General features: G+C 45.2%; 4 protein-coding genes across 5 annotated transcripts in view; all 4 read left to right on the plus strand.

The window, feature by feature from the left end:
* LOC126556789 (alpha-1B adrenergic receptor-like) overlaps window positions 1–17,310 on the plus strand; it is a 462,834-nt gene that overhangs the window by 122,535 nt on the left and 322,989 nt on the right. The window lies entirely within an intron of this gene.
* The window catches only part of LOC126563000 (rho GTPase-activating protein 190), a 149,379-nt gene that overhangs the window by 94,078 nt on the left and 37,991 nt on the right, over window positions 1–17,310 (plus strand). The gene's annotated exons all lie outside the window — the stretch shown is intronic.
* The window catches only part of LOC126561477 (cytochrome c oxidase subunit 6A, mitochondrial), a 382,637-nt gene that overhangs the window by 21,614 nt on the left and 343,713 nt on the right, over window positions 1–17,310 (plus strand). The window lies entirely within an intron of this gene.
* The window catches only part of LOC126564963 (active breakpoint cluster region-related protein), a 28,619-nt gene continuing 25,516 nt past the window's right edge, over window positions 14,208–17,310 (plus strand). The window contains exon 1 of the mRNA XM_050222131.1: window positions 14,208–14,550. Within this exon, the coding sequence (XP_050078088.1) occupies window positions 14,209–14,550 (342 nt within the window). The 5' untranslated portion in view covers window position 14,208. The remainder of the gene's footprint in view (window positions 14,551–17,310) is intronic.

Consider the following 17,310-nt stretch of genomic DNA (forward strand, 5'->3'; position numbering starts at 1 on the left):
CTTCCAGTGGGAACACTATCTGCTTCTCAGGATCGTTGTCAGCTGTTGGAAAAGCGTGAGAAAGCTATATTAAAACAAAGCTCGAAACAGCAAGCTTCACGCAAACAGACGGTTTCCCAAAGTGTTATTGCTGTCAGATTCTTAAAAAATGTCAACAAAAATGGTTCTTCACTGAAGTATCCGTTGAAGAAATGCTATCGTCATACGGCAATAAATTTAGGATTCCGGTGTATTATCGTCTAAGACATGCAAATAAAACTTACGCTTGGACCGATGGCGACTTCCAGTGGGCGATGTACCTTCACAACTGTCGTCAACTGTTGGAAAAGACCAAGAAAAGTAAAATTAATTAAATGCAAAAGGGCGTATCAAAAATCTGCAAAAATAAATAGAAGGACTGCAATACATCGTGTAACAGTATCCCAATCGATGTTAATTTTGTGTTAACTGCCCTGTCCAAACTCAAGCTTTCCTTTTCTCTGGTTCTGATGCCATATCATCCGCATTATTAAAGAAATCCTCAAAGGCTCCTTTCCGTTATTATGGAAAAAACTATCCACAAAAAAGGTGATCGTTTTTAATGTGCACAATATCGTGGCGTACCTTTACTGTGTTCGTCTTCTAAAGTATTTGAGTCTATTGTCCGTTCGTCTTTTCTTCCACGTGTGGAAAATGATATTTTGAATATAAATCAGCATAGTTTCATGCCATAACGATCAACCTATACTAACTACTGTATGGCTGCCAAGTGCACACAATATATATCGACATTAAGACAGCTTTCGACTCCATCTCATTGGCAGGCTTACTCTTGAAACTCGAAAAAAAAATTAGTTTTGGAGTAGAGTTCATAGAAGGTCGGAGTAGATCATCGTTTGTCACCGCATCCTGAGTACCCCAAGGGAGTCTCTACTCAGTCCCCTGCATTTTCTATACGCAGACGACAACAAAATTTTCATGCCAGTGTCCTCGTTAACTGATTGTGTGCGTCTTCACGATTATTTCGTTTGTTTCATTGTTTGGTGCAATTTCGATGGACTTGTCCTATCGCCCGATAAATGTTGTGTAATTTGTTATGGTCGTTCGAATAGTAAGTTGGAGCATGATTACTAATCTTTGTGACACTGAATTTAATAGAATTACTGTCACAAAACATCTAAGAGTATGGCTTGATGAGAAATTTTCCTTTTCAAGCTCGTTATGATCCTAAATAAGGCAAAAATGCTCGGTCTCATTATTTGTATGGTCTCTGAAATGAACGATCCGTTGTGTTTGAAATCCCTGTGCTGTAGTCCGTTCCGTTCCGTGCGCTGGGTCCGTTCTATACTTGAGAATGCGTCGGTATCTTAGTGATCTGCCGAGCTAACACTGATCGATAGGATAGGATAGAACGATTTCAGTCGTGTCGTCGTTTTTTGCGGGTCGGCCGGATGGAATCCTATCGTATCTTATCCGGTACTGATTGCTTAGCCTCGAATGCGCAATTCTTTCATCCAGTCATACTTTATCACCTTCCTCTTTTCCAATGATCTGGAAGTTCTTGCTCTCCCTTCCTTGGGGCAGATCTATGCTCCCTCACGCTTGCGTCAGAACGACCCATTCTTGCGATAGCTTTCGGTTTTTAATGTTTCGTTCCTCCTATTTGACTACAACCTTCCTATTTCCATATTGGAAATTGAAAGGCTTCCTTTTTCGTGATTTTTCCTCTCTCATATTTCCCTATTTTAAGAATATACTAATAAAACCCCAGATGCAAACAAATTAATATTAAGAAATAAAAATAGATGACAATAAGGCACTGGCGCGTCATAATCAATTGTAAATAAAATAAATAAATAAAAATAGTAATAGTAATAACACATTGTTGCCGTCAGTTAAAAAATGTCAACGTAATATGTTCTTCATTAGAGCATCAGTTGAAGAAATTTTATCATCATACCAGCGCAACACATGTTCGGTCCTAATGTACTATTTCTACACTTTATTAAATAAAACTTACTTCTAGCGTTATGGAGCTTCTTCTTCTTGGCTTAACGACCATTTATTCTATGCCACACGCTGACCATCGCATGGCTTACTAGACTCATTGGTACCAAGAAGTTGAAGAGTGAGTCCTCATTATGGCGTAACAACGGGCCGACTCAAAGAAAACATTATCAGCTGTAGAAGGAAGAAAAAAAAAATTAAAGCGTAATGATTGATGCAATGATGGAATATCCCAAACCAATTCCAGACAAGGAGAGGTTTTGTAATTGCTGTCAGATTGAAAATTGTCACATGTTCTTCACAACAGAATCAGTTGAAGAAATTCTATCCTCATACACATTCGATGTACGATATTCTTAAAAACAAAAACTTACCTTTAGCCATCAGCCCACTTTCAGATGAGTTGTGCTTTCAGTACAATTGTAAGCTATAGGAGAATAAAGAAAGAGATATTAACATAGGCCCATTGAGATGATTATCAAATAAGGCAAAGCCACACATTATTGCTGTCAGATTAAAAAAAAATGTCAACGAAAAGTTTTCTTCAAAAGCGCTTCAGTTGAAGAAATTTTATCATCATACAGCGGAGTATGTATTCGCTTTTCGTCATAATAAAGAGCGAGGAAAATCTTACCCGCTTAATGCGCCTTCCACATGATGGTTGGGTGGTTCCAGCATACTGATCTAGGATGCTTTTGATAGCAGATGCAGGATTTTTTATTGATGTTAGGGTTTTCCATAGGACCATTCCATTGTACATCATTTGCTGGTATGTCACGAATTGCCCTACAAAGAAACGCATCCATAGTTAGTAAACGGTGCACAGAAGTGATGAGAAAAACGGCTCCGACCGTCTCTATCGGTTCGGAACCGTTGGGTCGAAATAATACGTACCAATTCCGTAGAACTCGCTACGTTGTCCTTGCGCAGCTGGCTGAATCGATAAGATCAGTGGATTCGGTAATTTGAGGTTACCCATTCGGTTTCACCCGGTGTTCGAAAGAGTAGTGCGGACTGTACGGAAAAAAGGAGAATGAGTATATCACCGGGTTCGGGTACGGGAACAAAAACATATACGATTATAAGATTTCGCTTTGTTAAACCAAATGTCGATTCTTTTACGGGGATCGTGCGTGCAGAAGGCCCGCTTTCAGTTAACCTTCACGAGAAACACGTTCTCTTCCTCGAAGCTCGCTTAGCATTTTCCTTCTAGAGCAAAAAGTCTGTGTATTTGCCCCTTACCTGGATATTTCTTCGCACAACTTATACTGCACCCTCGTGTAGACAAACATACTGTTATTTTAGCAACTATTGGTTACAATTTCCAACGAAGATAGGAAAAAGGTTATGAATTCTGTGAGACGGTATCCCGAAACAAACGCCAGGCGGAAATGAACGAGCTGATGCTGCTTTTTGCACATTGCGCACCATTTCTTGACAGCTCCTGGCAGTGACAGTTGGGGCAAAACGACAGTAGAAGCTGCATGTTTTATTTTTTGATCTATTTGTAAATTCAATTAAAAATTAAAAAATATCTTTTTATGGTATTGGGTAGTGAGTTCGAGACGGGAGGCCACACTTCAATAATTTGATGAATCTGAACACGTTCTTCTACTTTAGTAATGTTACTATATATTCTCAGGAAGTAATTCCTTGTCTTCATGAGGTTGTTTTTCGACATCCTGGAGCTCTTCTCCCTCACGGGGTAATTCTTCGCACTTTACGACTTCTTCCTAAACCGACGGACTGATAGCCCTCTCGGTTTTGTCGGTGACATGAATTTTACAATGCTTTAAATTTAAATCAATTAATTCCAAGCCTCTATAAATAACAAATTCAACAGAAAATTTAACGCACAACTTCTAACAATCGAAGGAACCGTTGAGGAGTCCAACAATGAAGGCAAGTCTGGACCGTCGAATTCGTTCTTCAAGCTGCGGCAACCCGAGCAACTGACACCTGGATGTGTAATAGTCCAGGCTACCCTCCCAGCTTTGCAAGGCAAAGCGTGTAATTTTACGTTGAGTGGATTCGAGCCACGCCAAGGATCGGTTCGAGGTAGGCCTAGAATATGTAAACAGTTAAAGCGTTGCACTTGCACCAGAAGTCGAACTCACACAGTGTGGCTTGAAGAGTTCGATGGCCCTCTAAATTGTGATTACAGCTTTTTCTCCGTTGCCCCGTGTAGGTAGCTTGTGTAGGCGCCAACCGTGATAGACATTTCTTCCTCCGAACCTTGTAAGGGCACATGGGTGTGCTCGGTTGAAATGTTGGGATAAATTCCCATAAAAATAAATTTTTATAGAAAAAAAATCACACATTTGTTGCCCCAAAAAAGAGACCCAATGTTTCCTCAGAGACTCAAAGCCTCTATAAATTAACAAAAAAAAAACATTGCCACAAACAAGCAGAGAGATTCAAATGCTACGAAACATCACACGGTGACAGCAATCGAGCGTGTGTCGAAAATGGCCGCCCCGTATTTGACGTACCATCGTCGATACAACCGCTCGCGCACACGCAATCAGCCCCTTTAGCACGAGTGACAGCTGGCCGTGCCTTCGACGGCTTGCTCACACGAATGCTGTTGTTCCGAAATCGCCGAAGCGAGTGGACGTGAGTCGCCCGATAGCATAAATGCGAACCGTGTGCGTGTGTGTTGGCTGCCACATAAGAGCTTTTTTTTGCTGTGTGCCTCCTATGCACGGAATAACAAAAATTGAGAGGGCGTGAAAGTGAAAAGTTCTGCAGCAATTCCACCCGGGCAAAAAAAAAAAGGGAAGCTAAGTGCCACAAATGTGAGCTTACGGGACGCGAGTTCGTTGTTTGTTTGTTTCCGAATTGTTTGCGTTGCTGTGTGGTTTTAGTTTAATTTGTACGATATGTAACGGCGTCCCTTAAGTGTTACGGGTGTGTATGTGTAATGAATTTAGTGTGATAGTGCGTGAGTGTGTGTGCGCGATCCGGGTTTTTTTTTTGTTTTTTTATCGGTAATCGGGCGTAAGGAGTTAGGGTGTCCTGGATACCCTCGCACGCAGGTTCCCCATTATCCGAACCGAAGCATTTGCAACATCGAAAAGCTACAAACAAATCAACCAAGCAATAATAGCACCGAGAATACACCATTTCAACAGTCAGCCTGTTTGGCCTTTAAGGCAATTCACAGACACTCTCTCACACAAACACACATATACGATCCTTCCCTCCCCTACCCCCAACCCGGGTGTATGTGGGGGGTGGGTTGCAGTCGAGAGGTGAGGCTCGAACATCTCGAATGCAACTATTTTCGAGAGGGTAAGTTTTGCTGAATTTCCCTTTTTTCTAGCTGTCTGTGCCATTTAAGTGTGGCTAAGTTGGGGAGTTGGGTGGGAGAAAGACGCACCTCCCTTGCGTTAGCTTTAAATCGCATTGGGAGAGGCAAAAGGACAATCGGTACCATAATGTGTAAGTGTGTATGTGTGGGCGAAAGTGCGTGTCCAGCAGAGAACAAGCACCTTTTAATTGTCTTACGAATGTTTTTTTTGTCTCTCTTTTTTTCTGCCCCCTCTGCGTAACGTCCACTGTCAACGCAATTGAAAGGTTGCGCTTTTTTGATCGATGTTGGCTTTGTTATGCTTTACAGGTACCGGGCGGCAAAACACTTGCGGCAGGTAAAGGTGTGTAGCACCGGTACGCACACACCTGCACGCACAGTTCTACCTTTGGTCGAACCGGAAGTAGTTGAATCATACCTGTAAACGGTGTTGTCATCTGTGAAATCCTGTCAAGACACGGAACCCATCTTTCCGGTATCTATGGAGACACACACACACGCGCGCTCTATCTGCTATCCCCCACCTTGCCAAGCCGTCCGTTGGGTTGTTGCACAAAAGCCCTTCCGCCGTACGAACGCTGTAGCATAAGGAGGGAAAAAGGGTAGAACTTTTAAAGAAATACTTGCGCGCACACATTGCAACCCACCCGGGAAACCACAGTGCTGCGGTTACCAAACCGACGTTAAAACACAAACACACCAGACCTACGGATGGGTCTCGAGTGACGAGTCTCAAGAAAAGGCAAATTGATAGAGAGGTGCCGCTTTTGGGCAGGTGTAAATTCCCGCCCTTCAGGTCTTCATGCGGCGTATCAACTTGTCACATGTGACACCGCAAGCACTCCTAGTTTGTGAGTCACATCTGCTGCGGTAGTCTTGAACTGCAGATTCATTTGTGTTGATTGCTCCATGCTCGATAGCGTCCTTAGAAATAGCTTGGAAATTCTTGCTGTTGAATTGACTTGTTAATATGTTTATGTCGCAGCGATCCCCCTTCAGACTGTCAATTGATTTGAAGCAGTTCTGGTCACAATAGTTGAGGAACTATAGTTGAAGAATTGGGTGTATTATGACAATTTGATCGGAAAAGTTGAAAATTCTGAGCTATAACTTGACAGCCGGGGAAAATCGTTTTGAATTTTTCAATTTCTGGAAAACTACTGAGGTGCCGATCCTAACCAGCACCAGTTCCGAAAACGAATGAGAAAAACTGAAACATCAACATCTGATAGCGTTATCGTAGAGTCGTAGAATTAAAGGGTAGGAGCATCCATCTATACATACAGAATAGGCGAACGTTCATGCCGGAAAAATATCTTTTCGATGTTGGATGTCATCGTCGACTGAAAGGACTCCCAGCTGACCTCTTTTTCTCGTTCGAAAGTCCTTATCCAAACGTAGCAGCATCAACTGATTGGAAAGTGCTGAAAAAATGCCACTTCAAAGTCTGTCGTTTAAGTAAATTACTACTTTCTATTACTTACTCGTAATCAGGCTAAGAGTTCAAATCCCATTTCGGACCGTTCTCCCGTAGTAAGCTGGATCATCAAGCCTAGAAGCAGAAGTTTCAGGCTAATGAATCCAGAATTGATCGGCCAAGAGTTCTCGAGCATTGTAGTGGTCCGGTACTAACAGAACTTCTGCAGCTATGAAGAATTCATGCCTCAATTTGTCTCCTCTTTCAGTCTCTTCCCACAGCTTACCAGAGCATCATTTTTATTATCATTTTAGGTAGAAAAAATAGACCTACAGAACGCAATGGAAGGGTTGCATTCAATATTTTGATCGAAAAAAGTGTTCGAACAGCAATCTGGACTTGATTTGTTAGAAATCGAAAAGAAGTAATGAAAGATTGAAGCACTCTGAAGATGATGCCCGAGGATCTGATGGGCAAATATGGCCACCGGCGTGGTAAAAGCTGTACGAAGTAAAAGCACAGTTCTATGACGGTGTGGCTAATGGTGCAAATCTTACATAATGTTAGCAAAATCAATAAGAAATTAAGCCCAGCCCAGCCGAGCCGAGCCGAGCTGCGAGAGGAAGCAACAGCAACCGGTGGATGGCTGGATGGCTGGAAACCGGTTGCACAATATCATTATCAATACACTTAAAAGTGTCATCCCGAACACGTTGCCCCACACAAGCCGTGCCAAGTCGTGCAAGAGTTGAAGCGATGTAAAACGAAAGAAAGAAGATCGTCCCGTGCACGTCAAGTGGGACACGTTGTGGCATAAAGTCGCGTAAGAACATCGCTGACACGGAGTGCTCCTCGATTTGGAAGGAGTGCACCGTGCAGTGAGACACCGAGTGCGTCTTTGCACAGATTAGTGGCAAGAGTTGTAACGTTTGTACGTTCAGCTGCTGCTCGTCCCACACCACGAACATTGGAAAAGGGTATTATTGCAGTTTTAGCCCAATTCTCGTTGCAGGAGAGAAACATCACATCGGTTTTTGTTTTCAGAGTTTTCCTCGGCGAACGTGCGCGCGGTTGCTTTTAGTGTTGTTTGCCAACACATGATAAAACATGCCCGTGCTTCGATCGATCCGCGTGGTGTGTATGTTCTATTTCTTTTCTTTTTTAGAGGGTTTCCCTTCATCCCAGGTTACAATCCATCCATGTGGTCCGTAACTGGGCGACGTTTGACTCGTCACGGATGTAGGAGATGAAAGCCAAGCAACACAGCGCTCGAGCGGATCGTTGCGGGAGGGAACAAGAACACAACACCACGTCTCGAACAGCCAAGCCACACCAACTTGTACCTACACTGCTGGCAATCGGATGGAAAGAGCAGAAGTGATGTGTGATTTTTATTTAGATTTGTTTTTTGTTTTTTTGCTGTTCACGCTTTTAGTTCCATTTTACGGCTGTGGAAAGAATATTTATGTTGGTTTTAATACTCCGGCCAAACCGGATTGCAACGTTGGCGTTTGCCCTTTTTAGCCGCATCTTATTTTTGCGATCAATTAAATCTTCTATTTAATAATTAAATGTTCCATAAATAATATTTTTATGCTTCTGTCAATGACAAAATTTTTACGTCCATTTCGCCGACTTGAATAATAAAACGTTTTAATTGGCGATTAAATTGATGTCACGAGAGTTACTTTTATCTGTTCGGTTTTGACTTGAATTACCGGTAATTTCAATGTGTATACTGCGAATCAGATCTAGATCAGATAACTAGCCTAACAGAAATTGAGAGGATTTTCTCTGCTTTGGACAGAGCCAATATCACAGAAGGCGAATATGAGAGTGTAGCTCAGCTTCATTCGTCTGGAAAATATGTCTAGTTATGTCTAGTCTAGGAAGCGAGACTGGACATGATAATTCGTCTTCATAAGTTAAAGATCTACTCGGTCATGCCGGCCATTAAATGACTTACTAAGACTTGACTAGACTTTAGCCGATTTTAGTTTTGTCAACATGTCGTACCAATGCAATGTCTGGGACAACGTTGCTAGGTTGTCTGCTACTGTCGGCCATCCCGGCTGATCTAAACTAGTATTTATTTGATCAATTACAACTAGTTTTTATCGACCATTATAGACATCCACCATTATATACATCCCGGCTTATGATGGCGCTCAGATTTCGGGATGAGATGCGGGCCTAAGCACTCTTAGCGGAAAGGGGCAAAGCCGATACACTTCTTCAATTAATTGCGCTGACAGTTTTCCACATTTACGAAGGCTTCCTTCGTGCGACGGGCTATTTAATCGAGCAGCATAATAAACATCAATAAAGAAGGGTTTTATTTTAAATACGCAGTTTTATACCACTTGAAAACTAATCCTTTCTGCTCTTAAATGCTACGCAAATGGACTTCGAACAGAGGCAACAAAAACTATGCCTGCGCCCAGTCAGCATCGCTGCCCAATAGTATTACCCTCTTCCCGTCCGGTTCAGCAGCAATTCAAATAATCGATTGCAGGTGCATCGTGCTCCGGTGCTGCAGACGACGGCCAGACAGTCGGACGGACAGTTGATGCCGCCAGACCGCCGACGCAAGATGCAACGGATGCGCCGGTGGTACGGCATGGTTTGGGACGTGCCACACGGGTCGATGACAAAACCTCTTCCCACCGTATCGGGCCGGAAGTTGAGACTGTTGGTGGGTAGGGTGTTTGGTGTGTGCGTGTGTGCGCTTGTTGCAGCCATTGCCCAGAGCCCGACAGAGTTCGCTTGCCAGCACGCGCATGTGCGATGGCTGGCTCAAACTACCCATCCGGGGACAGGGTGGGCCACCCGGCCCCATACTCTAACCACCCCCGCTGACCATGCGAAAGGTAACCGAGGGGAGGGCAATGTCTCGACGCCCACCGTGGTGGCAGCTTCCGAAGATGTTTCTTCCGCCGGTTGTTTCTGGCGAGAATTCTGAAGGATTTGAAAATCTGCTACCGAGTTTGCTTTTCGCCGGCATGTTTTTGTTTACGCGAAAAAAAAAGCACTAAACGGCACGTGAAGGTAACAACAAGAGGAAGCGTTGGCGAAACCGGCACTGGCAGGATTGAATGTTTGCACAGCTACCGGCAGGAGTAGTTGCAATCCCAGCTTCCACAGCCACCACACTGCCATTGAACTCCGGATGTGTGCGTGTTTTGTGTTGTTTTCTTTTTGGGGGTGAGGGGGGGGGGGGAGAGGGGAGGCAAAAAAAAAACATCATCCAAGCGAATAGCGATGGATGCACTCTTATTTATCTCCGAATGCACGTACACGGAAATTAGCCGTCCGACAGGAAGAAAATATTATCCGAAGCGTTTGTGCCTTGCATTTGGATTAGAATATGCCCTGCTAATGGTAGTAATGGGAAAGCGTAACCAATTCGGTCTATTTGCATGCGAGAGCGTCCATACTGGCCCTCAAATACTCAAATGAAACATTATTCATCGGTATCTGTCAATTCTTAATATACTCGCGATGCGTAGGAGGTCCGGGAGCGGTGTGCTGATGCTTGCCATTCAAGAAGTTTGATGAGATGGGACAGGATTTTATGGATTTCTCGTCTGCTGCAAAAGATCGCCCAGGGCGTGGATGGGATGTCGTAAAACTACAGCCGTGACTCGACTGGCTGGTCATCAACTTCAATTTCAACAGTCTTAAAATCTGTATATAATATAAAGCGCTTTAAATTGGCTCTGTTCACTGACATCGACTACATGTTCTTAGCGTCGCCTTAGAGATGCAGAACAAAGCATCTCCATAAATCATTTTTGCAGTTTGAAGCGTGCAAGACAGACAGATTGTAAATTTTCCAATTTTACGACACTAAGAAGACGACCAGATATGGTAATCGTAATGTTTCCAATATTTCCAATTGCTTATGCAGATATAATAATGTCTATTCATGCGACCTATAGGTTCTCTAAAAGAAAAGTACACGCACACACACACACACGCGCGTTAGCCGAAGAAGGTTTCAACCAAGGTTTTCATTGTGCTTTTACGGCTCTTGTCTAACTCGAACTGCTGGCATTAAACTCGACGTACACTCGAACGTCGTCTCTTGCAGCGTACATTGGGGTCGTGCACTTTTTCCCGGCCCGATCGCCACGGTTTCCGGGTGCGGTCCGCTTCATCTGTTGTTCCCCAGATGCCTTACGGTCCGGGGCAAGAATGAAACGCATTCTTCTCCGCAAACAGACCACGCCACACACACGCACGTACCAACAGTTCACGGTGCATAGGGCTCATAAATTAGATGCTGGAGCGCGCTGCACCGTACGCGCATGAGTTCTTGCGACCTTCGGTTACCCGGAGGGCCCGTAGAAGAGCGTGATGCGCGCCGTTTTATGATTGCCCAGGATCGTAAAATCGGCGGTCCGCACAAGCTGCCTTTTTCGCCTACTGCACTTTTTTTTTATAGACGTGCAATGGCGATAAATCAGTACGTCTCCGGGTGGTTCGGGTTTTGTTGTTGTTACGCGATTGTTCAACAGCCGTCGTTGTCTGCTCGATCAGCAATTTGAGCATTAAAACAATATCAATAGTTGAGAGTTAAGGTAGCTTTTTATTTTTTGAAATACTACTTACTTACTTATCAGGCGCTGTCACCGCTTTGCGGTCTTGATGTCGTTATCCCGGCCTTGATGGCGGATGATTCTACGCTATTCTCCCACCTCAATCTGGGCCACGCCACGCTTTCTCTGTCCGTGTGGACGGCCTAAAAGGACTTTCTGAGCTGGGTCGTCCGGTGCCATGCGTATAAAATGGCCAGCCAATCGGAGTCTGGCGAGCCTAATTCGCTGCACGACGGTGACACAGACAGGGCCTACGATCCTTCTAAGCATCTTCCTCTCGAACGCGGCTAAGGACAGGGTCCATGTCTCAGAGGCGTTTGTAGGTACTGGGTCTATAAAGGTACGATACAGTCCCAGCTTCGACGATCGCGACAGGTTTTTTGAGGTGAGATGTTTCCTCAGGTTGTAGAATGGCCGGCTGGCAGCCAGCATCCTAGCGCGCAACTCCGTTTCTATGCTGTTTTAAGTGCTTTTGATCCGAGATAGGTTAAGTTTTGGACGACTTCAAATTTTGCGTGCCACCATCAATTAGGTCTTTGCCTCGTTATTCTGCAACGAGAGATTTTCTGCCGTCTGCTCGATCCTTTGGTAGGCCACTGCTACCTGGGAGAGCCACAGACCAATGATGTCTTTATCATCAGCGTATGCCAGGATCTGGGTTGACTTATAGAAGCTGGTTCCCGAAGTCCCCACCTCCGAGTCACGGTTGGCCCTCTCTAGCGCCAAGTTGAATAGGAGACAGGCGAGCCCATCTCCCTGACGCAGGCCTTTGGTTGTAGCAAAGGATCCTGAGAGTTTTCCATTCACCTTTACGTGACATGTGACGTTGCTCATGGTCATTCTAACAAGCTTCTATCTCCTCGATAAGTGTCAAAACGGTGTCGCCGAAGCGGTCATTTTTGCTCGTTGAACAGCCAGGAAGTCAGCTGGTGCCAAATCTGGCGAATACGGCCGGTTGCGGAACAATATGGGTGCCAGTCGTTTGCGAAAAACTCCTTCAAAATGATGGCCGTATGGGAAGGGCGCATTATCGTGGTGTCAAAAACCAGCTGTTGTTTTTCCACAAATCCGGCCGCTTTCGCCGGATGGATTGTTGACCACCAAATCCTTGATTTGGACGAGAGTGGGTGTCATCGGTCGAGGTAGATGGTCTCCCCGGACGGTCCTTGTCTTCGACCTTTTCACCAGCCATTCTTGAAGCCATTACACATTTTTCTTCGACAAAAATTCTTCCCCGAAGTCTTTTTGTAACATCCGCAATGTTTCTGCAACTGTTCCGCAAACTTGGACATGATCATATGAACAAAAACACTTGGCCCACAGCTCCGAAAACAAGTTGTTACTCCTAACCGGGTTGATGCTGTGACCTGAAACGTGGCAGGGAACGGTCAAAAACATACACATTGACAAACGAAAAATAAAAACAAGGGGTGCTTTTTGGAGCGCGAAATTTCACATCCAATGTCACCTTACTTTTCCGGACACAGTAGTATCACAGGCTCAATCGCGTGTTGCAGCCTTAATGTATTTTTAACTCGCCTAAACTTCTATGATGAGTAGTAGAGGCATCAGGACTTGCTGATACCGCGTAGTTGGATAGTCAGTCCTCTCTACGGGGGAACCGACACCGTCGTCACATTACCATTGGGCCGCCTCATTTGCATAGTATAAGGGACAAAAGAGTAGCTTTGCATGACACTTGTTTCTGGATTAAATCTGGACTAGATTGCTTTCGGATCTTTGTTTTGAAATTGATTTCGGGGGCAGTCAGTAAGTAACAGCGTCTCCAGTTACAGTTGGTAGAGTAGCTTAAGATAGAGTTGTGAAGCAGGCTCCCCCAGCGAAAATCTTCAATATCACGGGTTTTGAGGAATTCAAAATGTGGAAGCACTGCGTCGCTCTGAAATACACACACGACCCTGATTGGCAGGCAGGAACGCCAGTCAGCGGCAGAAATCGGGAGAAACGAATCACTTCAATTTCACCGTAACCATCCACAAACACCAGTACTCCAAAGAACTCATCATCTGGAGCTCGTTAGTCGCGCTGTTGGGTTGTGTTGTGTGTAGGAGGCGGATAGATATTCCGAGTCCGACTATTTCGATTCGCTCTCGATTTGCACGCCTTGCACTTACACCAAACTATGCACTAATCGAGTCCATCCTTTTCTAACGCACGCATTTTTCCTTCTCTGCTTACACGTTCCAGACAATGGACTACTGTACCCGGGGTCAGCGTTTTAGCAGCAGCAGCAGCAACAACAGAAGCAGTAGCCGCCGGGCTCAAACGGCGCCATTTTGAGCCGGCCGCGTCGCCACCGGAATCCATCACGTGGTAGTGGACCGGTACCAGTTCCTCTCCCCTTGCTGCGGGGAAGGAGAGAATGGGAAGATGTCACTGTCAAGGACCAGCACTGAATGCCACCTAGTACGCCCTTAGTACCGAATGATTGTGTTCCTATTCTGTATGTCGAATGGGTAAATTTATGCCCAAATCAGCCGAAAAAAAGTCTTCACCAAAGTCACGACGCGTAGTTGTGGAGACGGCGCACTATCGGAGGGTAGTGCAAACCATAGTCTCAAACGGCAAGTTCTCAGGAAAGTGACGTTTTCTTTTATCGTTGCTATTTGTGGATATCTCAGCACTAGAGCAAATGTACCATGTGACGTAAAACAAAAAAGACTAAGACAATAATGAAACCCTCAGTAAGCAAAAACGACAAGCTCAAACAGTTCATGTAGATTGTGAAAAGCCTCACTGCTCACCAAACGAAACTCGAAGGCAGCTACTAAGGTGATCTCAGAGTCAAATAAGGACCAAGCATAGTATAGTAATATAGGACCAAGCATAGTATCCAAAAAAAAAACCATAAACCCATCCACACTAGAAGTATGAGTGTGTTCAGCGATTTTCAACGGATGTGGGTGCAGCGGTTTCCACAGAGTTCGCTGTCGGACGCCTGGGAGCAGGATGTGCGCGCGAGCCTCGAGCGACACAAGCAAAAGATCGCCGAACTGTCCAAGGAGCTCGAGCAGGAAACACTGTACGTGGAGTACCTCGAGCGGTTGCTCGGCGATGTGGAAAAGTATCGCGAAGCGGGCGGTGATCCGTCAACGCTGTTCGAAGCGAATTCGCCGGCATCGGCCGCGAATCTGTTGGCGGGTGGCAACAATCAACTGCGCGACCCACCCGGCAAAGGTGAAGCGGTGCAGGAAGCGGTCGAGGAGGAAGTGGTAAGTGGGGTTCTGCGGATCGAATAGCTTGTTACTTTCGTTTAGAGTTAAAGGGTAGAGAGAGCTCTCGTCCGTGGGCCAGATATTAGACTTAGACTTTGCTTTCTGTCATTTGCGGCGATTTAAAATTCCTCTCCAACCGGGAAAAACTGGAAATCATTCTAGCACAACGGCACAGGGGACCGTTTTTCGCAACAGCTGACACACGATTCCAATCGATTTGTGGTGCCCTATCTGCATCCAATCCTCCGAGCAGAAAGGAGTGCCCAGTGCGGTAAAGCACCCCGAAGGATGACTCGTAGCAGCTAATCGATTTAAGCGCTTGTCTATAGCCCACCCCAAAAAGCCTATTAAGTGAAGCCGGGATTTATTGTACGCTTCCTGCGGTCCCTTACCTATTATTCGGTTTGTCAGTGTTTTTTTTTTTGTTCGTGCGCGATTCTCCCAGTCGAAGGATTAGCGACGCTGATAAACGTTAGCAATTCGGTTCGCGAGGCTTTTTTTCGTTTCCTTCAGAGAGAGAGTATATCGATAAGCAAAAGACGAAGTTATAGAATGTTATGTTTTATGTTATGGGGTTTCTCTTAACGCGCAGTTTCCTGGCAGCGGTGCTCTTAGAATGCTCTCGACCAGGTTTCCAACCATCCAATGTTTAAAAAATTTTATTTTACATATTCCTCGCACGTACAACTTGAGCGTGTAGGAAATACGGATTTGCAGTTCGATGTGTTCTCGCCGTACTCGCCGTACCGTTCTGGACTCCGGTTTCGCAACCTGCTTCATACTCATCCTTAGCCCACCCTTCGTTACGTCCTGCACGTGTGGCGAGCACATTCACCGTGGTACACTCTCACGCCCATTCGACCCGTGGGATCCGATGTCTGTGCGGCTTATCGCTATACCACCGTAACTAAGTTTGCTGCTTTCAACCATGTACAGGTTTTTCGTGTCGGTGTGCGACGAATTTGCTTCCCAACTACCAGGACGGAACACGGACTCAGGCCAGTGAAGCTGAAAACTTATCTTATCGCACCTTTCGCACTATCGGAATACAGTCGGTGCGTGTACCAGTGCATTTGCTCCGGTTAGGGATGTTGGACATTCACACGGCAGTTTGTCAGTGTGGAGCGTTGACACCGCTAAAGCGCACGAAATTACTCGCATCCTGTACACGAGGGAAGGACAACGTGTAACGTAATGCGTGAAGTTAAATTTTAATGGTAATTTTTGCTTGCCAGCAAGCGTGTCCACGGTGTGTCTTATCGCCAGCTGAGGTAACGACCGATAACAGTGTGAAAAACAAATTTAACGTATGCATTTCGATGCAGCTGAACAGAGTTTGACATGCTTTATATCATACCTTACTCAAGGATCAAACTCTTGAAGATATCCTGCGGATGAAGTCTCCTCGTCTTGGCTCTACGACCTACTTAGTCACGCCGGCCAACGATTGGCTTACTAGACTTGCTGTATACCACGTAGTTGGATCGTCAGTCCACACTACGGGGAAACGCCCCGGAGCTTCGGTCCTGCTGGATGAAGTCTCTGCTACCTCCAATCATCAACATATGTTCATAAATTCTTGGACTTCAATTTAATACGCTAGCACGACGCTAGGAATAATTGTTTTATTAATGCAGCTTTATTTTTAGATACGATTCTCTCAGCAAACCTATGGAACACATATGGAACACATATTGCTTTACCCCCAGCATGCCAGCAACTGTTACAAACCACCAAAAGTCACACGGTATGCCGGATCTATGACATGTCCCGCGCGCGCTGATTTGCAACGCGGAGCAATTAGACGAGAGGGTTTATCACGCACACACCAAGACACCTAGTAGTGGCTGGTTCGCCGTTTCTCCCTGCTCCCAGCGCACAGCAAACTCAGTATCCATCCGTGAGTGAGAGTGATTGTATGTGGTAGGTGCGTTACCATACATCACAGCAAGGGGAAGAGAGCTTATGCATAATTGTGCACCGGGCCGTGGATGATGTCAGTTTTGTTGGTAAGCGTTACCGCCAGCAAACCGGGCGTAGAATACCTAGAGCAGCGCAGTGAATGCAGGAAGCGAATCGCTAGCCACCTACCAGAAATGGCACCATGTGTGCGCAATTGTGTCCAATCGATGGCAATTAGATGGATGGCAAGCAGGGATCACCATGATATCACCAGCGCTCACCAATGAAACGGAGCAGATTTGGTGACTCTACGCTGTTTGGAGTACGGAACGCTGTGATATGAAGACGTGTGATTCACTCGCGTTAATCAGAAGAGTAACCTGAAACTCGGATGAGTAGGTGGAAATTTTCTAGTTTTCTACCGCACCAGTGATCTGCTGAGTTGCCTGTGCGCTAGCTCTTGGCAATTAAAAACTGTCCAACAGCTAATATAAACATATCGCACTCGATGGAGTTGTGTTGGGGGTTTTTTTTCGATTCCCGAGACCTACTCTATATGCGCAGGTCCATGCTCTACACCAGGGGTCTCCAAAGTTTTTAGATGGCGGGCCGCTTTGATTGGAATAGCCGCAGCTGAGGGCCATCATCTGCAAATATAATATTTTATTCAATTTGGAAGGTGAAGGGAGGGGGGAGGGGGTGGTGTCGGATGTGGTTGTTTGAGAAAATAATTAATGCAAAATTATACTCAAAACATTTATTCTTTATGCTTCAAATATGACGTTCCTATCGTCAGTATAGATTCCATGTGTTCCGTTAAGTTGGATCTCAAATTATTCTTTACGTATTTTATAC

Source organism: Anopheles maculipalpis, chromosome X (genome assembly GCF_943734695.1).
Source record: "Anopheles maculipalpis chromosome X, idAnoMacuDA_375_x, whole genome shotgun sequence".
Lineage (NCBI taxonomy): Eukaryota > Metazoa > Arthropoda > Insecta > Diptera > Culicidae > Anopheles > Anopheles maculipalpis.